This window comes from Nycticebus coucang, chromosome 3 (assembly GCF_027406575.1).
Source record: "Nycticebus coucang isolate mNycCou1 chromosome 3, mNycCou1.pri, whole genome shotgun sequence".
In the NCBI taxonomy this organism is placed as follows: domain Eukaryota; kingdom Metazoa; phylum Chordata; class Mammalia; order Primates; family Lorisidae; genus Nycticebus; species Nycticebus coucang.
The window spans coordinates 29,584,509-29,602,590 of NC_069782.1; the positions used below are offsets into that span (position 1 = coordinate 29,584,509).

Below are 18,082 nucleotides of genomic sequence, written 5' to 3' on the forward strand. Positions count from 1 at the left end.
TGTAGGGCTATGTAGAGAGCTGATTCTGTGTTGGTTTGACACTTGGGTACCTTTATTTTCTTTATTCTTCTCATCAACCCACAAGGTACAAACACTCTATGTGCACAGCACTGTCACCACCAAGACTCAAGGAGTAACACTTTTTCTAGGCTCTAATGGCTGTCAAGTGGCAGAGCTGAGATTTGAACCCACGTCTCCCTGGACTCTTTTCCCCATACTACACAATCTTCTGATGAGCAAGGCTCTCTTCCTGGCCTGAGAAATTAAAGAGTGATAGGACATATATACTCAAGAGCCTTCTAATTCAGTTAGAAGACACATTTAAAAAGTTAATAGCAATCTATGCTTGCAAAAAGACTAACCACTGACAAGGGAACAGAGACCTTGGGTGGGGAAGGAGCTGTTAGGAAGGAAAGAGACTTGAGTGAGGCAGAGAGGAAAGCCGAGAACTTGGAAACATGGACAGGAGGTCAGCAGCTGTCCCAGAGGGAGATCATCCTGAGCTAAGAATACAGATGCTGGACTCAGGGAACAAGATGAGCAGTGATTGTTGTCATTGTTTCCAGAAGGGAGAGCAAAGGGGAGGCTGATGAATGCCCCTTCAGAGGGTATGTTAGATCCTTATTCCTTACTGTGTGATCCAGGCACCAGTGCAGTCACCATCACTTAGGTGCTTGTTGGAAACGCAGAATCCTGGGCCCTGTGCCAGATCCACTGATTTAGAGGCTGCATTTTTACAAGATTTCCCACGTGATTCCAAGGCAGATTGTCAGTTGGAGAAGGACTGCCTTAAAGATGTAGGTCTGCTCCTCTCATTTTTCTTCCTTATATCCCAAGTTGAGACTGACAGGGATGAGGATTTCTTCTTAAATTTCATCCTTCTGCTCTCTGTCCTCCTTTCTCCTCTTCTGGCTCTTGGCACAGAGCCTCAGGTGACTGTTGGTGAGTGATACTTCTTCTCTGCTGCTTTGCCTAAAACCCCACATCCTCTTTCTGTGTATTCATGTGTCACTCTTCTTCCTTTCACTGGAATTCAGTGGTCTGTGAATGCCACACTCAAGAAATGTGGAGCAAATGCATTTTGTACCCAAATATCTACAAAATGGAACAATCCAATCTCCTTTCCAGGAGGCAGCACTAAACGACTGGCCTGTGTGGAAAAGTGGCTGACCTGAGCGCAAGAGGCTGTTTTGTGTTAGCATCACCCAAATTCAGCACTGAGCTTAGAAGGGCAGCGCTGCCCTCAGTGGCCCTGTTTGGACACAGAACACCTCAAGAAGAGAGACAGTTACCTAGTTTGGACTCTGGCTTGTGTTTCAATTTGTGTGATTCCTATTGATGGTATTGGTCCTTGGACTTGGGACCACACTACCATTTGGAAAGATTTCAGTTTAGGGGAACCCAGGGGTAGGGGAACACCATGTGGGAAAACGAAAGGCTCTTCAGGTTTCCAGATCTCATAAGCAAAGAGCGTAGAAATTATCATTCCTATTAGCACAAGAAAAAACTAAGCAAACTGAAAATTGACAACTCTTCTTAGGTCCTTCAAGAGAATTGAGGTCACCAGGCAAACTACTCCCCCAAAAGGAGGGAAACAGAGAGCTGCGAACAGAGAATTTCAGTTTCCCAGGAGCAGAAGCCTTGGAGCAGGAGTCAGCAGAGAGCAGTACCTTGGACTATAATGGGGATGCTGCTGGAGGCTTTTGTGGACAAGTGCAGAGTTAAAAACTTCTAAAGGGCTCTGTCTTTGGGGGCTCCTCTCACTTTCCTGGGTTGAACCACCAGGAGCCCCATCCTTAGTCTTCAGTGAAGTGGGGACTGGAGTGAGGCAGGAATGGCAGAGCAGCCATTTTAAATAAGCCCAGATCTCTCTGTTCTCCTTATCACACCCTTTATCAAAGGAAACTATTTACCAGACCTTGACCCACAGGGGGTTTACCCAGGGCCTAACCCACCTGGGAAGAGGAAATACTCTGACTCATCCTAAGACTGAAACCTACCACAGGACTGTAGAGTGCCTCCCCTCCCCCACATCTCACCAACTTGTCAATAGCACTCCTTATAATGACAAGGGATTACAGGTCAAAGGTTTGCAAGCTTCAGCTTTACTTAAGGAGTCTCCAGGGAAATTCAAAGAGAAGAGACAAAAATAAGAACACAGGAAATTTTAGTCTCTGACATCGCAGTTACAGGGACTGGTAAACACAGCTTAACTCCTAAGCCAGATAAACATAAAACCTCACACGAAACTGGGAGTGGGGGTCTGGAAAGAAGATGTTCATTCACTCAACCAGATGTGGTCTCTACTCACCTACCAGGATGTTCTAGGTTCTCTGCTTAGCAAGGAAACAAAAGAAGGGGAGAAACAATCATAGGGTTTCAGGATTTAGGGAAGAGAGAAAATTACCTTCTTGCAAGCCCTACCGTCTTTGAACTTTATAGTTGTCATCTAGCCACAGACAATTATTTATCTGTAGTTCTTACCATCTTGTGAAATACACTGCAGCTGATATTTTAGAGATTACAGAACCCAGTGGGCTTATTTGTTACAAGTCATCAAGATTTTTATGAAAGCATTGTAGTTTGTTGCAGAAATGAATTCAGTTAATTAAAGCTAAAATTTTGTAATGACCTTGACAAGTCTTACAGGTTCAAGGTTTTCTCGAGCTTGGTTGTTCAACTGGTCTGCCAATGTGTGAGTGTCATGGGGTAAAAAAGCCCCCTGAGGACCAAGGATATCTAACTTCTAGTTGTGATTTTGCTCTTTTTTGTTGTATATATAATCAAGGGGAAGTTACATCTCTTTTCTGGGGCTTGGTTTTCCCATTTGTAAAAGAGGATCATAATAGCTGGCCCACTTCAACACTAAAGTCAGGATCATATAAAATAGAAAGATGTCATATCAATGCATAGTCATTATTTTTCTATTCTTTGTAGGCCAGGATTAGTGCACAGTTATTAATACCTGTGAAAAAAGTCTGTAAATCTGTATGTATTATACATAATATGTTGGTAGCAGTACTGGTCACTAAAATTGAATATAATTCAGGTGTAACTTATAGTCAGTCTTTAGAAAGTATGAATATTTTAGTAGAAATCATGAGTTTCTCTAAATATTCATGATTTACAGTGGTGTTAAATGTTGGGGCCATTTGAAAATCACATTCATTTATTTATTCACTTTATTTTTCTAATTTCCATAACTTTTCCTCATGAGATTTCACATTCCCTCTCCTCTGCATCTTTCCCCAGAGTTCCACTTATATTTTGCAGGTGTTTGGAGAGAAACAGAGTTTTGAAATTTGCAAACATCTTTGAGATGCTCTCGTCAGTTTAAAATTGGCTGAATGTGGATTTTTCTCTAAAACAAAACCATATAAAATGTTCTTGACATGGCAAACAAACAGTCCTCCTTCCTGAGGGGAATATTTTTAGGAGCTAAGTGCAAATGAATCAGAAATGTCCATGGTAATTGTTTTCCCCCTAAAGAAAAGAAATCCAAAATATAAATAAATACATTTCTCATCCCAAATGCAATTTGGATTTTATTTAATTATAAACAATGGTGTAAAATGTTGGGGCCATTTGAGAATCACATCAGGCAGTTGGATTCCACATCTGCCTAAAAATCTTACCAGTCATATGTAACACACAAGTATCAGTTTTCTGAGCAAGAATAAATCATTCCAGAAACCTAGGAGAGGACAAAAATTGGAGAAATATAGTATTAGTCATCTCTCCAAGGCATGCTTATGAAGACAGACCTAGGAGGAGGACAGATACCAGGCTCAGAGTGGGTTCCTGTTGTTCATGAGCAGGTGGGAGATGGAGATGTGTGAGACCCACGTATGGGCTAGAATCTGGGAGACTCAAGGCCAACTTCCATGAGCAACTGATTGACTTGATTAAAATGAAGTAAGTAAATTAATGCCTTGGACTACCTATGTCTTCAAAATAACATGGTCTAGTTCAAACATGGCAGTGAACTGTGAATTAAGCATTAATCAGTCTGCTGGCAGGTTTGAGTCTCTATATGTACTTGCTGGTAGGCAGGACAGCATAGTGGTTGAGAAATTGGGCTCTGGAGTCTGACACTCAAGGTTTAAATGCCCACCTTTATGCTGAAACTTAAGCTTCTCTGCCTCAGCATCTGTGCCTATGCTGGTGATGGTACCCAATTCATCGGGCTGTTGTAAACATTAAAAGAAACAAGTTGTGCCAAGCAAAGCACCTGAAAACATGTCCTATCTGTGGTGGTTATGGTGGCATATTCCCCTCTTTCTCTGTCTTATCCAAGGATTTCCCAGGTGCCCTTCTTCACCATCTGCAACCTCACCTGGCCTTGGTATCCAACAGCCTAGGCTCTAAGCAGATCCCAACAAATGCTTCTTCACACCTTCCCCAGTCCAACTTTATAAAGGCTTTGCTAAAGCAGCAATTTTCAATTCTACTGCACATATGGGGCTCCTTGAGGGATGGAGGTAAAATGTAGCTCCTGATGCAGTAGGTTTAAGAACCTCCCTAGGAGATTCTGCATCTAGCAAGCTCTGAGGCTGAAGACCCATGGGCCACACTTTGAGCAGCAAGGCACTAGGTAACTGTTTGAATTGGCTGGCATTTTCCTTTCCCTGAGCCACTTGAGTGACTAAACGCTTTAGTAGGGTGCTAGTTGTCTATACCATACAAGTGATCAGATCCTCATTCGGTTCTAGAAAGCAGTTTACCGATTCCTCACATGGCTGCATTTCTTTGCATTCAAAATTTCAGATTAATCACATTAGTTCAAACTAAGGTGACTGTGAGAAATGACACCATAATGTGTGACCCAGTCAGGTAGCAATTTTACATGTAAAGAAGCCTGATCCAAAAGACAAAACATGAGGCTGATAATTTTAGGCCTTGGCATACATAGGGGTAAAGATCCTTTCTAAGTAGCCCTAAAATTACTAGACAGGCAGTTTGCAACGACAAGTCATCATAAATGAAAGACTGGGCAAAGTAGACGGTGATGACAGGCAAAAAAGTTTGGCCATTGGCACCGGCAAAGTTCATGTCTCTCCACAACCTTATTTGAAAATAGGGTCTTTGCATTTACACCAGAAAGAATTGCAGCCCAGTTCATAATTGCCAAGTTATGGAAGCAATCCCAGTGCACATCAGCCCATGAATGGATCAACAAATTGTGGTATATGTAGACCATGGAATACTATTCAGACATAAAAAAGATGGAGACTTTACATTTTTTACATTTACCTGGATGGAGTTGAAATACATTGTCCTTAGCAAAATATCGCAAGAATGGAAAAATAAATATTCAGTGTACTCAATACTAACATGAAACCAAATACATGAACAATTACATACTCACATGAACAATGAGACAAAAATATAGTCTAGTACAGAGGCAGGGAGAAGAGGGAAGGGGAAGGGGAGGATGATTGGCAGAAGGAGGAAGGGCATGAGGTGGGATCTCACCTAATGTGTGCATTGTGAGGGTGTGTAACACGCCCCCTGGGTGAGGGGCTTTTTTACAACTGGAACTTTACCCTGGAAGTGAGAACAATATAATCTAAAAATTTGTGCCCTTACATTAATTTGAAATTAAAAAAAAAAAAGAAAATAGTGTCTTTGCAGATTAGTCAAGATGAGGTCATGCTGGAATAGAGTGGGGCCTAATCTAATAACTGGTATCTCTGTAAGAAGTGTCATAACAATACAGAGAGGCAGAGTAGATGAGAAGATAACACGGAGGAGGGCACATTGACCATGGAGGAAGGGATTGCAGTGATGCTGCCATAGACCACAGGGTACTGAGGATTGATGGGAAACCTCCAGAAGCTGTGAGACAGGCACTGAACAGATCTTCTTCTGGGACTCCAAGAAGGACCAACTCTGCTGACTCCTCAAGTTTGGACTTCTGATCACATTTCTGTCATTTGACCACCTTGCTGGTTGTAATCTGTTACAGTACCCCAGGAAACTAACACATCATCTAGGAAGAGTCAAGTTCAACTCAGTTGCCAGCTGATCCCCTGGAACCTAATGTTGAAAGGCCATCTACTCTTTCCTTCTTTAGCAGGTGAGCTGGCAATGGAGAAGTCAGCTTCATGCATGGGGATGCTCCCAGGTTGACCATCTGGCCTCCTTATTCTCTTAGAGCAGTGCTTTTCAACCTTCCTTATCTCACGGTGCACTTGAACCTATAGTTAAACTTTTGCAGCGCACTTAAATTATGTTGACCCCCTCCCCCCAAAAAGTCAAAAAAAGAGTATACTGACTCTGAAATTGTTTTGAAAATAATTTAATTATCTATAAAAATTTCCGCAACATACGTAAGATCCTCTTATAGCACACCAGTGTGCCATGCAGTTGAAGATCACTATCTTACATCAACAGGGACAGGAAGAGAGGAAGGGCAACATATTCCTGTTTGGGTTAAGGACTAATCACTTCAGAATAAAGACAATGAATGTCCCCCAAATAGAATTCAACTGGCCACTGAGCTTTCTCATCTGGGAAAGTTGCTCAAACACAAACCTCTTGCATATGGCAAGGTGCATGTGGGCAGGGAGCAAAGAAAGAGGTGTCCAGTCATGGAGGGTACACTAAGGGGACAGCCTCCTGGGTGTCACTCCCTCGGCTGCCATCTAACAGAGAGTAATGAGTGATGTTCAGGACTGAGGGAGGATACGGTCAGTGGATGGAATGGAAGGGGTCCCCACTGTCAGTGCCACTTTAACCTCTTTCCAGGCTCATTTTCTGTGTGTTTCTTGCCTCCACCTGGGCACTGACGTCCTGCCTCCTGGGCTTTCACAACCTCAGACAATTTGGAAACTTTTGCTTTGACTAGTTAGGAGCCCAAGATCCACATTTTTCTCGAGAAAACATATTCAATGAAGGAAAATATACTCTCCACCCATGATTATTCCATATTCAGTAACACTGGTTAAACATAGGCCTCCTGCCAAAAAAGAATCTTCAGGCTGTTTAAACAGAAGGAGGGAAATGCCTAAAATTATTCTTTTCCCATTTCCAACCCAGTGTGTTCATATCTCCTTTTTTCCACTGCATGGTTTAATGGAGTACAATATATTCAGAAAACACCTTTTATTTGCAGAAATGAAAATATCCTATTGAGGTGTTCTAATTACTAATTTGCTGAAGGTGGATGAAAGTTACATCACCAAATGCTTGAGGAGATTGTAAAATTCTGAGCAAACTCAAGTCCCAACCTCTACCTACCATTGACGATAGCACCAGATTTTGAGTAGGAAGAACTTTTCAAGTTCAGGGTCTATCAGTTACTAGAAAGCTTGAGAACGTATCTTTAAAAGTTTCTGAGCTTCCGTTTGTTATATATAAAATTATCTCCAAGTTTGCAGAGATGGTGTTGTGTTTTTTGTTTGTTTTTGTCTTTTTGCAAGCATGAAAAAGAGTTTATTGAGGAAAAGAAAGATAGGCTTACAGAAAAAGAAAGCTTATAAAGCAGCATACGTTCACCATAGACATCAGATAGGCCTCCATTGCCAGGGCGAGTAGGCAATGAGGCCTGCAGAGAAGTTTTAATAACAGACTTATATATAAGCCATGTAACTGACTGACTAACCAATAAATCATTCAGATGAAGAATGTTGCATCGAGCAGCATCATCTTAGCAAACCATCTTCCTTCTGTAGGAAGTTCCTTTTCCCCTGATTATTTATGTTGCCTGAACTATATTTAAAAGGCAGAAGTCTACCTTCCTCCTCACCAAATATGGGCAGCCTAACAACATGCCTTATGGATTTTGTCTCATACTATTTACCCCCAGGGTTCTGTTTTTACCTGTGTCTCTAGCTATTTAGACAATCAGGAAACTTGTGAGTTTTAGTTCTAGGAATGCCTGGTATTGCTGGAGTTTGAACTACAGCCCAGACTTCCCTGCTGACTCACACTGACACTGCTGCTGGGGTATTCATTCCCACGACACTTCTGAAACTTCTGCCTTTTACAGTTACCACAGCCATTATCTTGAAGGTGGATCCACACTTCATGTTATGATGTAGAGCACAAAAACAACAAAATACCTACATTGTTATATAGATAAACTGAGATATTACGTTTGACTAGCCATTTAAAATTCTAAAGCTGCATAGACACGTACAGAAAATGAAATGCTTTCTTCATTTACAAGCTTTTGAGCAACGGAGCCTGGCTGCTGTTCCCATGGCACTCTTTTCAACCTTCCATCTCCAGTACATTGTTTGTGTGGGAGACCCTATATCTTCAGGACACTGAAGATTTCTGTATTTATCTCTGCAACAATATTTTTGACAACTCTTATGTAACTAGTGTCCTTCTAAGTACTGGGAAATATAGAGATAGTCAAGAAAGTCAGAATCCTCGCCCTCTCAGAACTTACATTCTAGCCGTGGAGACCAACAATAAACAACTGAACTAACACAGTCATCCCACATTGGACTTGCAGGCTGGGCATGGTGGCTCATGCCTATAATCCTAGCACTCTGGGAGGCCGAGGCAGGTGGATTGCTCAAGTTCCAGAGACCAGCCTGAACAAGGGCGAGATTACATCTCTAAAACTCACTGAGTATTGTGGTGGACACACATAGTCTCAGCTACTTGGAAGGCCAAGGCAAGAGGATCTCCTGAGCCCAGGTGTTCGAGGTTGCTGTGAGCTATGATGCTATGGCACTCTACCGAGGGCAACAGAGGGAGACTCTGTCTCAAAAGAAAAAAATAAAGAAAAAAAAACACAAGTTGGATTTACCTTGTGAAGAAGATGAGGAACAAATTAAATAAGGGAAGCATGACTTTTAATGGTCAGTCTGAGAAGAAGCCCTCTCTAAAGAGGAAGGTTTAAGGTGAGACCACCAGATGAGAAGGAGTGTCATGTGTAAGGCTGGAGGGGAAGGACATTCTCGAGAGACATGCCTGTGGTATGAGCAGCTGAAGGGAGAGATGTGCAGCTGTACCTAAACAAGTGGGAAAGAGATGGGATGGGGACAGGAGCCAGATCCTACAGGACCCTGCTGGGGCCTCCTGTCTGGATTTTATTTCAAAGTCAATAGCAAGCTGCTGAGGGAAATTAAACATGGGTGGCATGAGAACAATGGTGCTCTCTTGATTTATATGTGCAAAGGATCACTTAAGTTCTGTGAGGAATATGAGTTGAAGGGATGAGAATAAAAACATGAGGGCTTTGAGGGAATGGTTCAGGTGCTCCAGACAAAAGGTGATGTTGGTAGCAGAAGAAAATGAAGAAAAGCAAATACAATTGGAATGTGTTAGGGTTACACTAAACAGGACTCACCAAAAGACTGGAAGGGAGATGAAAAGAGTGAAGAATCGGGACATGCCCCTTTTTGCATCCTCAGCCCTTAGCACGATGCCCAGCACATAAAATATGCTCCATAGACATATTTAGAATTTACTTGACATTTTTCCCCCATAAAAGCTAGCCCTCTCAAACTGGTGATCTCTCCCTCCAGGCAAATTTCCAATAAATGTCTAAGGCAGTTTCAGGCCAGCAGAGGCAGAATTGAATATCACATGATGAATAGGAATGGGGCTGTATATGGAAAATCCATTTTTAGAGATCTTGTGATTCAGGAAGTGACTTTTCATCATCTCCTGGCTGACTTTGAAGAGAGAGTTTAAGAATGAGCTCAGTGGTTAGAGTGCGGGCCACATGCACTGAGGCTGGGGGGTTGGAACCCAGCCCAGGCCCGCTAAACAATGACAACAAAAATAAAAAAATAGTCAAGTGTTTTGGCACGCACCTGTAGTCCTAGCTCCTTGGGAGGCTGAGGCAAGAGAATTGCTTAAGCCCAAAAGTTTGAGTCTGCTGTGAGCTGTGACAACACAGCACTTTACCGAGGGTGATATAGTGAGACTCCGTCTCAAAAAAGAAAAAAATGAAGAAAAATCTATGAAGCACATAGCCTGAAAACCACAGAACCCAGTGGTTCTCTCTTGGTACACTGATTCAGATATTACAGAGGGCATTTCGTTAGTCTTCTGTTTTAGTATCACTATTGTGTACACACATGGGCACATTTCTTTTTAACAATACTGCTAAAAAGATTCTGAAATAGACAACATAATCCTTGAAAAGATTTTGAACAGGGAAGGATGAATATTCTTCTGCTTTAGATCAATAAAGTTAGGTAAATATAGATGAGAGTTATAATATGTTAAATACTAATGTGAGTAATTACAGGCGCTCTCACTTTAATTGGTACCCATGGTTTAATTTGAGACCTTTTAGAAATTCTGACATTCTTGAAAAGGGAATTCAGGCATTCCCATTCTTTCTTCCAAGATCCAATTTGCGAGTCATTTCTAAAATCTTGCTATTCCTTATGGTTTTGAGTGGTGCCTTCTAAATCCCCCCTAAGTGAACTTAAAAATAAAATGCACTTGCCTTTATGCTAATACTATTTTGGGTCTAAAAATGGTGTTCATGAGTTCAGTCTTGCTCTTTCTACTCTGGTTGCAGTACTTGGTCTCCAGAAGAAGATGCCTGATGGATGGATGGGCTTTGCTCCTGGAATTAGCCACATCATGCACGTCTCCGTTCCACTTGCTTAGAGCAGAGGCATCTCTGGGTTCTGTTTGTTCTCTGTCCCTAACCGAGGCTCCTTCCCCACCCTTTCAGTCAAATGTTATTTGAAATATCAACAGTTTAAAAATAATTGTTTATTAATGGATGACTCATCTATTGCAGGGCTAAAAAGAAATAATAATGGTTTTAAATGGAAAGGAGGAATAATTCCAAAGCACTGGCAAGTGGCCTCATTTAACCCTGACATTAGTGGGGCGCAGTAGTTCATACCCATAATCCTAGCACTCTGGGAGGTCAAGGCGAGTAGATTGCCTGAACTCAGGAGTTCAAAACCAGCCTGAGCAAGAGTAAGATCCTGTCTTTACTAAAAATAAGAAAACTAGCTGAGCGTGGTGCCTGTAGTCCCAGCTTCTCAGGAGTCTGAGGCAAGAGGATGGCCTGAGCTCGAGAGCTCGAGGTTGCTGTGAGCTACGATAATGCCATGACACTCAACCGAGGCTGACAGTGAGATTCTGTCTCAAAAATAAATTAATAAACAAACAAACCTTGATGTTTAGGCTAAAACTTCATTTGGAGGGCCTCTCAAATCAGGTATCTGACTTTCTCTTCCTTTTATGTGAGGATCAGCTCTGAGAGTTCACAGCTAAGCACAGTGTAGGAATAATATCTTCTGTGGGATGCCTAAGAGGCAACCACCTTTCCTTATAGCAAAATTTCTAGAGATGCCCTGAACTTCTTACTTCACTTTGCAATTGCCCTCTTTCCTTCAACCTGGCGTGAAAGGATTAAAGACCACATATAGCCCGTTCATTTGATGAGCAGTCTTTAATAGATATTTCACCTCTTTTGATAGTTGTTTTTTGTTGTTGTTGTTGTTGTTGACTCCTTATCCTTCTTCAGATGGAATCCATGGCTCCTTCCTTTGGCCCACTTGGTGCCTATACCTACTCCCTCACACACCGGCACACAATACTTTATCACACTTCATCAGATACCATGCTGTTTGTTTCCCCTACTCCTCTCCTTGCAAGAAGCGTTTATCCCCAAGGGCACGATGTCGGTGCAATGTTAGTGTCCCACCCAAATGGAAAGATCGGGAAAGGTTCTCTGCTAAATCCTCCTTCCTGGGTACCATAAAGCAAAACAGGCATCCAGGCATAACCATTCTTTACTGTTCCGGATTATCAACAGGCCTGTGGGAAGCTTTATGGAAGCTCACATAATGTACAGTATTTTTATCTATCCCACGTATTCTAAGCAGTGGAAAAAAGGGAAAAATGTGGCTGTTGAGATCTTTATATGCTGGGTTTGCCTCTTGCTTTGGGAGAGACCCACTGTTGAAATTCTGCAGAGCTGGACACCTGGCCACAACTCAAGGCACCATGGAAGTGACTGCTGGTCTGCAATTACTGTTACTGCAGAGTAACACCTCATGTTAGCAGCTCTACTTCTCCAGTCTCAGAGAGGATTTCGCTTATCTTAAAAGAATTGTCAGGAGTTCAACCAATACTGTTCATGAACTTCAAATAGCAAATTGAGGAACTGAAAAGAACAATCTTTGTCAATTTACCTCATTTTCCTTGAATGTTCAATCCTTGAAAATGCAGCATTTAAACCTTTACTTCAGGCTTGTATAGTATTACCAGGACTATTAACATGACCTTCTAATCTAATCAATGTTACCAAACTTGCTGGCTGGGAGCAAAATGTCCTTTTTAGAATTGACAATCCCGCGTGGCACCTGTAGCTCAGTGGATAGGGTGCCAGCCACATACACCCTGGCTGACTGACGCGTTTGAACCCGGCCCAGGCCAGATAAACAGCGATGACAACGGCAACAAAAAATAGCCAGGCTTATGACAGGCACCTGTAGTCCCAGCTACTAGGGAGGCTGTGGCAAGAGAATCGCTTAAGCCTAAGAATTTGAAGTTGCTGTGAGCTGTGATCCCAGTGCATTCTACTGAGGGTGACATAGTGAGACTCTGTCTTAAAAAAAAAAACAAGAATAAACAAAAATAAATAGTAGAAGTGACGATCCCCTATCACTGAGGATGATGCCAAATAAATGTTTAATGAATGAATGAATGAACTAATGAATGACATCTAAACTGACTCGGTTTCTCTTCTCCTACCCAGTATTCTTCACAATCACTTCCCTAGACCTCATGTGTTGGGTATCTAGGTCACAGTCTGATTTTAGTTCAAGAAGGTGATAAATATACAGAAGAAATACAGTGTCACAAAAATGCATCAGAAAAGTTTCAGGTGACTCCCAAAAGGTGCATTTTTCGTTATTATTTTTTAATCAATAATGTCATCAACTCAGAAGAGTAAGAGTAGATAGAAATTAAATAGAAGTCCCTGTTCTTTAAGAATATCAAGGTAGATTTAAAAAAAATTTGTTACACCAAGACATTCTTTTAAAATTTATCTTTATCCATAATTTCAGGAGATGTTATTAGGATAAATTTCTGAATAATTCTTGGACAGATCATTTGAGTCATGGTACTATCTGCATCTTTTGTCACCATGTAATTAATTCCTCTCTACAAACTCACCCAACTTTCCTTCCTTCTTTTCTTCCTCCTTCTCTCCCTGCCTTTCTCCTCAATTTCCTCCCTTTCTTCTTTTTTACTAGTCACTAGACTTAGATGTATCCTACACGTTATCTTCTATAACCCTCACAACAACAAAATATAAATACTACTGTAATTATTTTTGCAATGTGGGAAACTGAGGTTCACAGACATTAAATCCTTGCCCAGGATTACACAGCAGAGTCAGAATTCAAACCCTAGACTGGATGACTCCAATATCTATGGTCAATCCATTTTATCAGATTATTTCCAATATTATTATATATATAAATAGTCATTGTTGAAAACAGTAATGTCTTTCAGGGGCTATTAGGAGTTAATTTTAAAACTAATAAAAAGGAAGAAAACAATCTTGAAATACATAAATAAATCAAGAAGACAGCATATTTTTATAGCCCTAAGCAAAAGATAGGATAGAAGAATGCAGAATTGAACAAGAATTGAATTTTAGTGTCTTCAAGTCTCTTCTTGATGTATTATAAAAATTGATCATGTGTCCCTAAAAGCCATAATATAATTATCTGGATGTAATCATTTGACAAAAAAATGCAATTCTACAAGGCTATTTTGATATTCAAAGGATAACAATGATGGCCCCCAGGGACAGAGACTAAAAAGACGGATAGAGACAAGTGGGAAAAGACATCACTTACAGACAGCCCACAATGTTTCACTGTTTCCCTGCTCAGTTCCTCATCAATTAGAGTGTGTTCCTTTAAACATAAAAAATGGGATGTTTGCATTTCTAAAGAATTTCCAGTTGAAAAGATGATTGGTTAAATGATGGGATGCTGTTAAGATGGATGTAATGAGCCTAGAAAGCCCTCTGGAATCTGCTTTTTTGCCCACTCTGGCCTTAGCTCAGCTCTTCCTATTTGCCCTGCAATACCTCTTCAACAACCAGTCTTCTTTATTTTTTCCAGAGTACCAAGCCACTGCTGTTACAGGATATTTACTTTTTAATTCCATTTTTTTTACCCATTCCCTCCTCCTATGTCCTACCCTCTTCTCAGCTCTTATTTATCCTTTATGCTCCAACTTACAGGTCCTCTTTATTAGAAATCGCGGGCCAGGTGTGTCCTGGTATCAGAAACACTGTCTTATGTGCTATTTCATTTAATCCCCTGATAAATTCTCAAAAGGAAGTACTCTTATAGCTCCATGCTACAGCTGGAGTAACTGAGGCACAGAACGATTAGCAACTGGTCACAGTCAGAGTGCTAGTAAGAGAAAGACTTGAGCCTTGGTAAATTTCAGAATCAATCATTTGGCTAAAATTGTCTCTTTTAGGACATCCTACCTGCCCACTCCTAGTATCCTTGTTCTCCTAATTTTTTTGTGAAATTATCTGTTTTGATCTACCTTTTCTACAATAATCTTTATGACAGTGAGGTCTAAATCTCAACCACACACCTGTAATCCTAACACTCTGGGAGGATCACGTGAGGCCAGGAGTTCAAGACCAGCCAGAGAAAGAACAAGACCCTGTCTATACAAAAAAAAAAAAAAAAAAAAGAAAGAAAGAAAGAAAAATTATCCGGGCATGGTGGCACATACCTATAGTCACAGCTATTGAGAGGCTGAGACAGGAGGATCACTGGACTTGGAGGTTGCAGTGAGCTACGATGATGCCACTGCACTCTAACCTGGGAGATAGAGCAAGACCGTGTCTCAAAAACAAACAAACAAACAAAACTCAACCATAGCTCCTGCATCTAATACTGTGCCTGAAAAATAGCAGGTGGCCAATCAATATCTAAACAGCAAATAAATCAACGGTTACAGAGAAAGACAAAAGTGGAGACAGATGCTTTGTTGGTGTTGGCCTTTTAGAAATGGTGCCAATGGGTCTTGGAATTTAAGCTTCATCTGCTGTCCCTGGGTCAGCAATTTATCACCTTGTACAAAGAGCAGGGTGCTTAGGGATACATATTTTGGTCCACTTCAATTTAATTTTTTGAAAATTGTAGGATGCCCCAGGTCTGACCAAATTTTTCAGGAGTCAACAGCAAAACCAGAATGATGTGGAGGAGGAATAGACTAAAATTATGTAGTATTTTTAAGCTTAAAGAGATTCAAGGGCGGCGCCTGTGGCTCAGTCGGTAGGGCTCCGGCCCCATATGCCGAGGGTGGCGGGTTCAAACCCAGCTCCGGCCAAATTGCAACCAAAAAATAGCCGGGCGTTGTGGTGGGCGCCTGTAGTCCCAGCTGCTCGGGAGGCTGAGGCAAGAGAATCGCTTGAGCCCAAGAGTTAGAGGTTGCTGTGAGCTGTGTGATGCCACGGCATCTACCTGAGGGCGGTACAGTGAGACTCTGTCTCTACAAAAAAAAAAAAAAAAAAAAAAAAAAAGAGAGATTCAAAATATCATCAAATACAAGTTCATGTTGCAGTAGTTGATACAGAAATGACTCTAAGGTACTTGGGTCAGATTTCTTCAACTGTATCTGTTTTCAACATTGGCGAAGAAATTTAAGAGAGTTCTCCCAATGCCCTCCTATTCTCCTGTGTTCTGCTACTGTCAGGCAGAGATAAGACATGGGACATTTTAGAAAAGCCACATGACTGTGATATGAGCCTTCCATGCAGTCTATGGAAGACACAGTGACTGATAATAACTTCAGAAACATCATGTACTTACCAAATGTCTGAACTCAAAGACAGATTGACAGTTTTCAGACATAAAGCAATTATTTCAAAGAAGTGTGAAGCTTCTAAGGAAAAAGGACTTTGCAAAAGCACTCTATTTAAAAATATCAAGGCAATTTTTGTTAAGATCAAAGGCCGATTTCAAAGAAATGTCCTCCCTAAATAGTTTTCCTCATTCTGGTATCTAATGTTCATAGAAATACAACTCTAAACCCAAAGGTCGCATAGAAGAGTATTGCATGGGGTAAGGATTTGGAACCATGAAACTGCCCTCTTTCCTAGCTGTGATCTTGGGCAAGTCAATTGACTTGAGTCTTGGTGTTCTAACCTGAAAAATGGAGCTAGTTCTTCAGCAAACACCTGCATTGTGTCTTCTGTGTGTGAGATGTTGGAAATGATGGGATGGCCGCCATTGTCCAAGTACATACATATTTTGGGAGCTTCATCTCTATTACCTCACTCAATTCACAGTAAAGCTTTTCTATAACCCCAACATTGGAAACTGAAGCCTGGAGAAGTCAGTGACATAGTGAGTGGGAAAGTAGGATTCAAACTCAAGTCCTTCAACCCAAATCCTTTGCTTCTTTCACTTAGCTTCACACAAATCCATATATGGAAAAAGGTTTTGAAAACTAATCATCATGGTTTTTGTATGTGGCTTTAATGAGATTTATGTTCTTTTCCTAAATCCACCCCCCATTCTTAGCATGAAATAACCTCTAAAGGGAAACTTTCTTTACCCTCTGGAACTCCCTGGAAAAGAAACGTAATGAAGCTGGCAATAGCTTTGCCTGTGTGTGGCTTGGCAATTTTCCTATTTCAGAGGGAGGAGTGGATGGCTCGCTAAAGACCATACAGGCTGGGACAAAGGGCACAAACCCCCTTTTCCAAGCATCACAGTATCTACAGGTAGGATTCTGTCAACCCCTAGCATAAGCACAGGCTTTGGGGGAGGGCATTTATTCTCTTGAAGACGATTTATCTATAAAGGGCTTGAAGGATTGAAGCGTTGGTCATTTCAGATGCTTTATCTCACCCTCCTTTTTCTCTCCTGTGGCTGCTGTTTGGTTTGGAGGAAGGGTTAGTTCTCCCAATGGAAATAGGCAGCATTGTGTTGATATGCTGCATCCCGGAGTGAATGATAGCCCTAGAGTAAATTCCAGCCTCACTACTCAAAGTGTGATCCCAGAGCCAGCAGTATCAATATGATCTGGAAACCTGTTAGAAATGAAACCCCTCAGCCCCTACTGCTAAATCAAAATCCAAATTTTACCAAGGTTTCCCAGGTGATCCACATGGACAGCAAAGTTTGAAGAGTACTGACCTATCAGATGCCACAACACACCAGACTAACCTATCAGATGCCAGGACACACCAGACTGACTTTCCTTTATGATAAAATCTGCTTCAGCCTGAAAGGCTGAGACTATGAACTCCTTACCTGGTTTCCAGGGTCTGAGACAGCATAGTCCTCCCATCCAGGTTCCTGGCTCTTGAGGCCACTGACTATGCAGTGCCAATCAGCCATCATCAGGACTTAGTGTCTTCTGCTGCACCCTGAGAATCTCCTTCTTTGAAGACCTAGAGTTTCTTGAAGCTGGTGCAAAGTTCTTATGGAAAAACCTCTTATCTACAGCTTAAAAATAATCCCTCATTTTTCTTGCTACTTTCCTGTGAGATTTTTCAGCTCCCATCTAGCCAGTTTTCTCGGTCCTTCTAAAAAGTTTACCACTCATTTATTTATTCCATTCTTTTTGCTTGGATACCTTCCCCTACTGCCCCAATTACTTAAATTTGTTAAAACATCCATCTTCCTTTAAACCAGTTGTTCTTAATCTTGGCTGCATTTTACAATCATCTAGTTGTAATGATGGGGTTTAATAAGGAACAACAAAAACAACAAACAAAAAATGATGCTCAGCCTCTCTTCAAATAATTAGAAAACTTTAAGGGGTAATACTCATGCATTAGTATTTTTTAAAGTTCCACATGTTATTCCACTGTGTAGACAGAGGTGAGAAACACTACTTTCAGCCCTTAATATTTTCTTTGCTTCTAATCTGCCTATAGTCTTGCAATCTACAAGAAGACTTAACTATATATTATTCTGAGCTGTCCTCTAATTTATAAATCATCTCCCCAGATTAATTGTAAGCCTTTACCCAGTGGTTCTTGTGGAGGCTCCTATCCTATGGGCTTATGAAAAGCAACTGTCATAATGAAAATGTGATAGGCAGCAATGGTGAGCTGCTCTGCACCTCTCCCCAGCTCCAC

At 41.2% G+C, this 18,082-nt stretch overlaps 1 protein-coding gene across 1 annotated transcript in view; it reads right to left on the minus strand.

Moving 5' to 3' along the window:
- Nucleotides 1-17,336, minus strand: part of LOC128580889 (chronic lymphocytic leukemia up-regulated protein 1-like) — a 51,610-nt gene extending 34,274 nt beyond the window's left edge. The window contains 1 exon segment of the mRNA XM_053583356.1: nt 17,250-17,336. Within this exon segment, the coding sequence (XP_053439331.1) occupies nt 17,250-17,336 (87 nt within the window).
- Between the last annotated feature and the right edge of the window lie 746 nt (nt 17,337-18,082).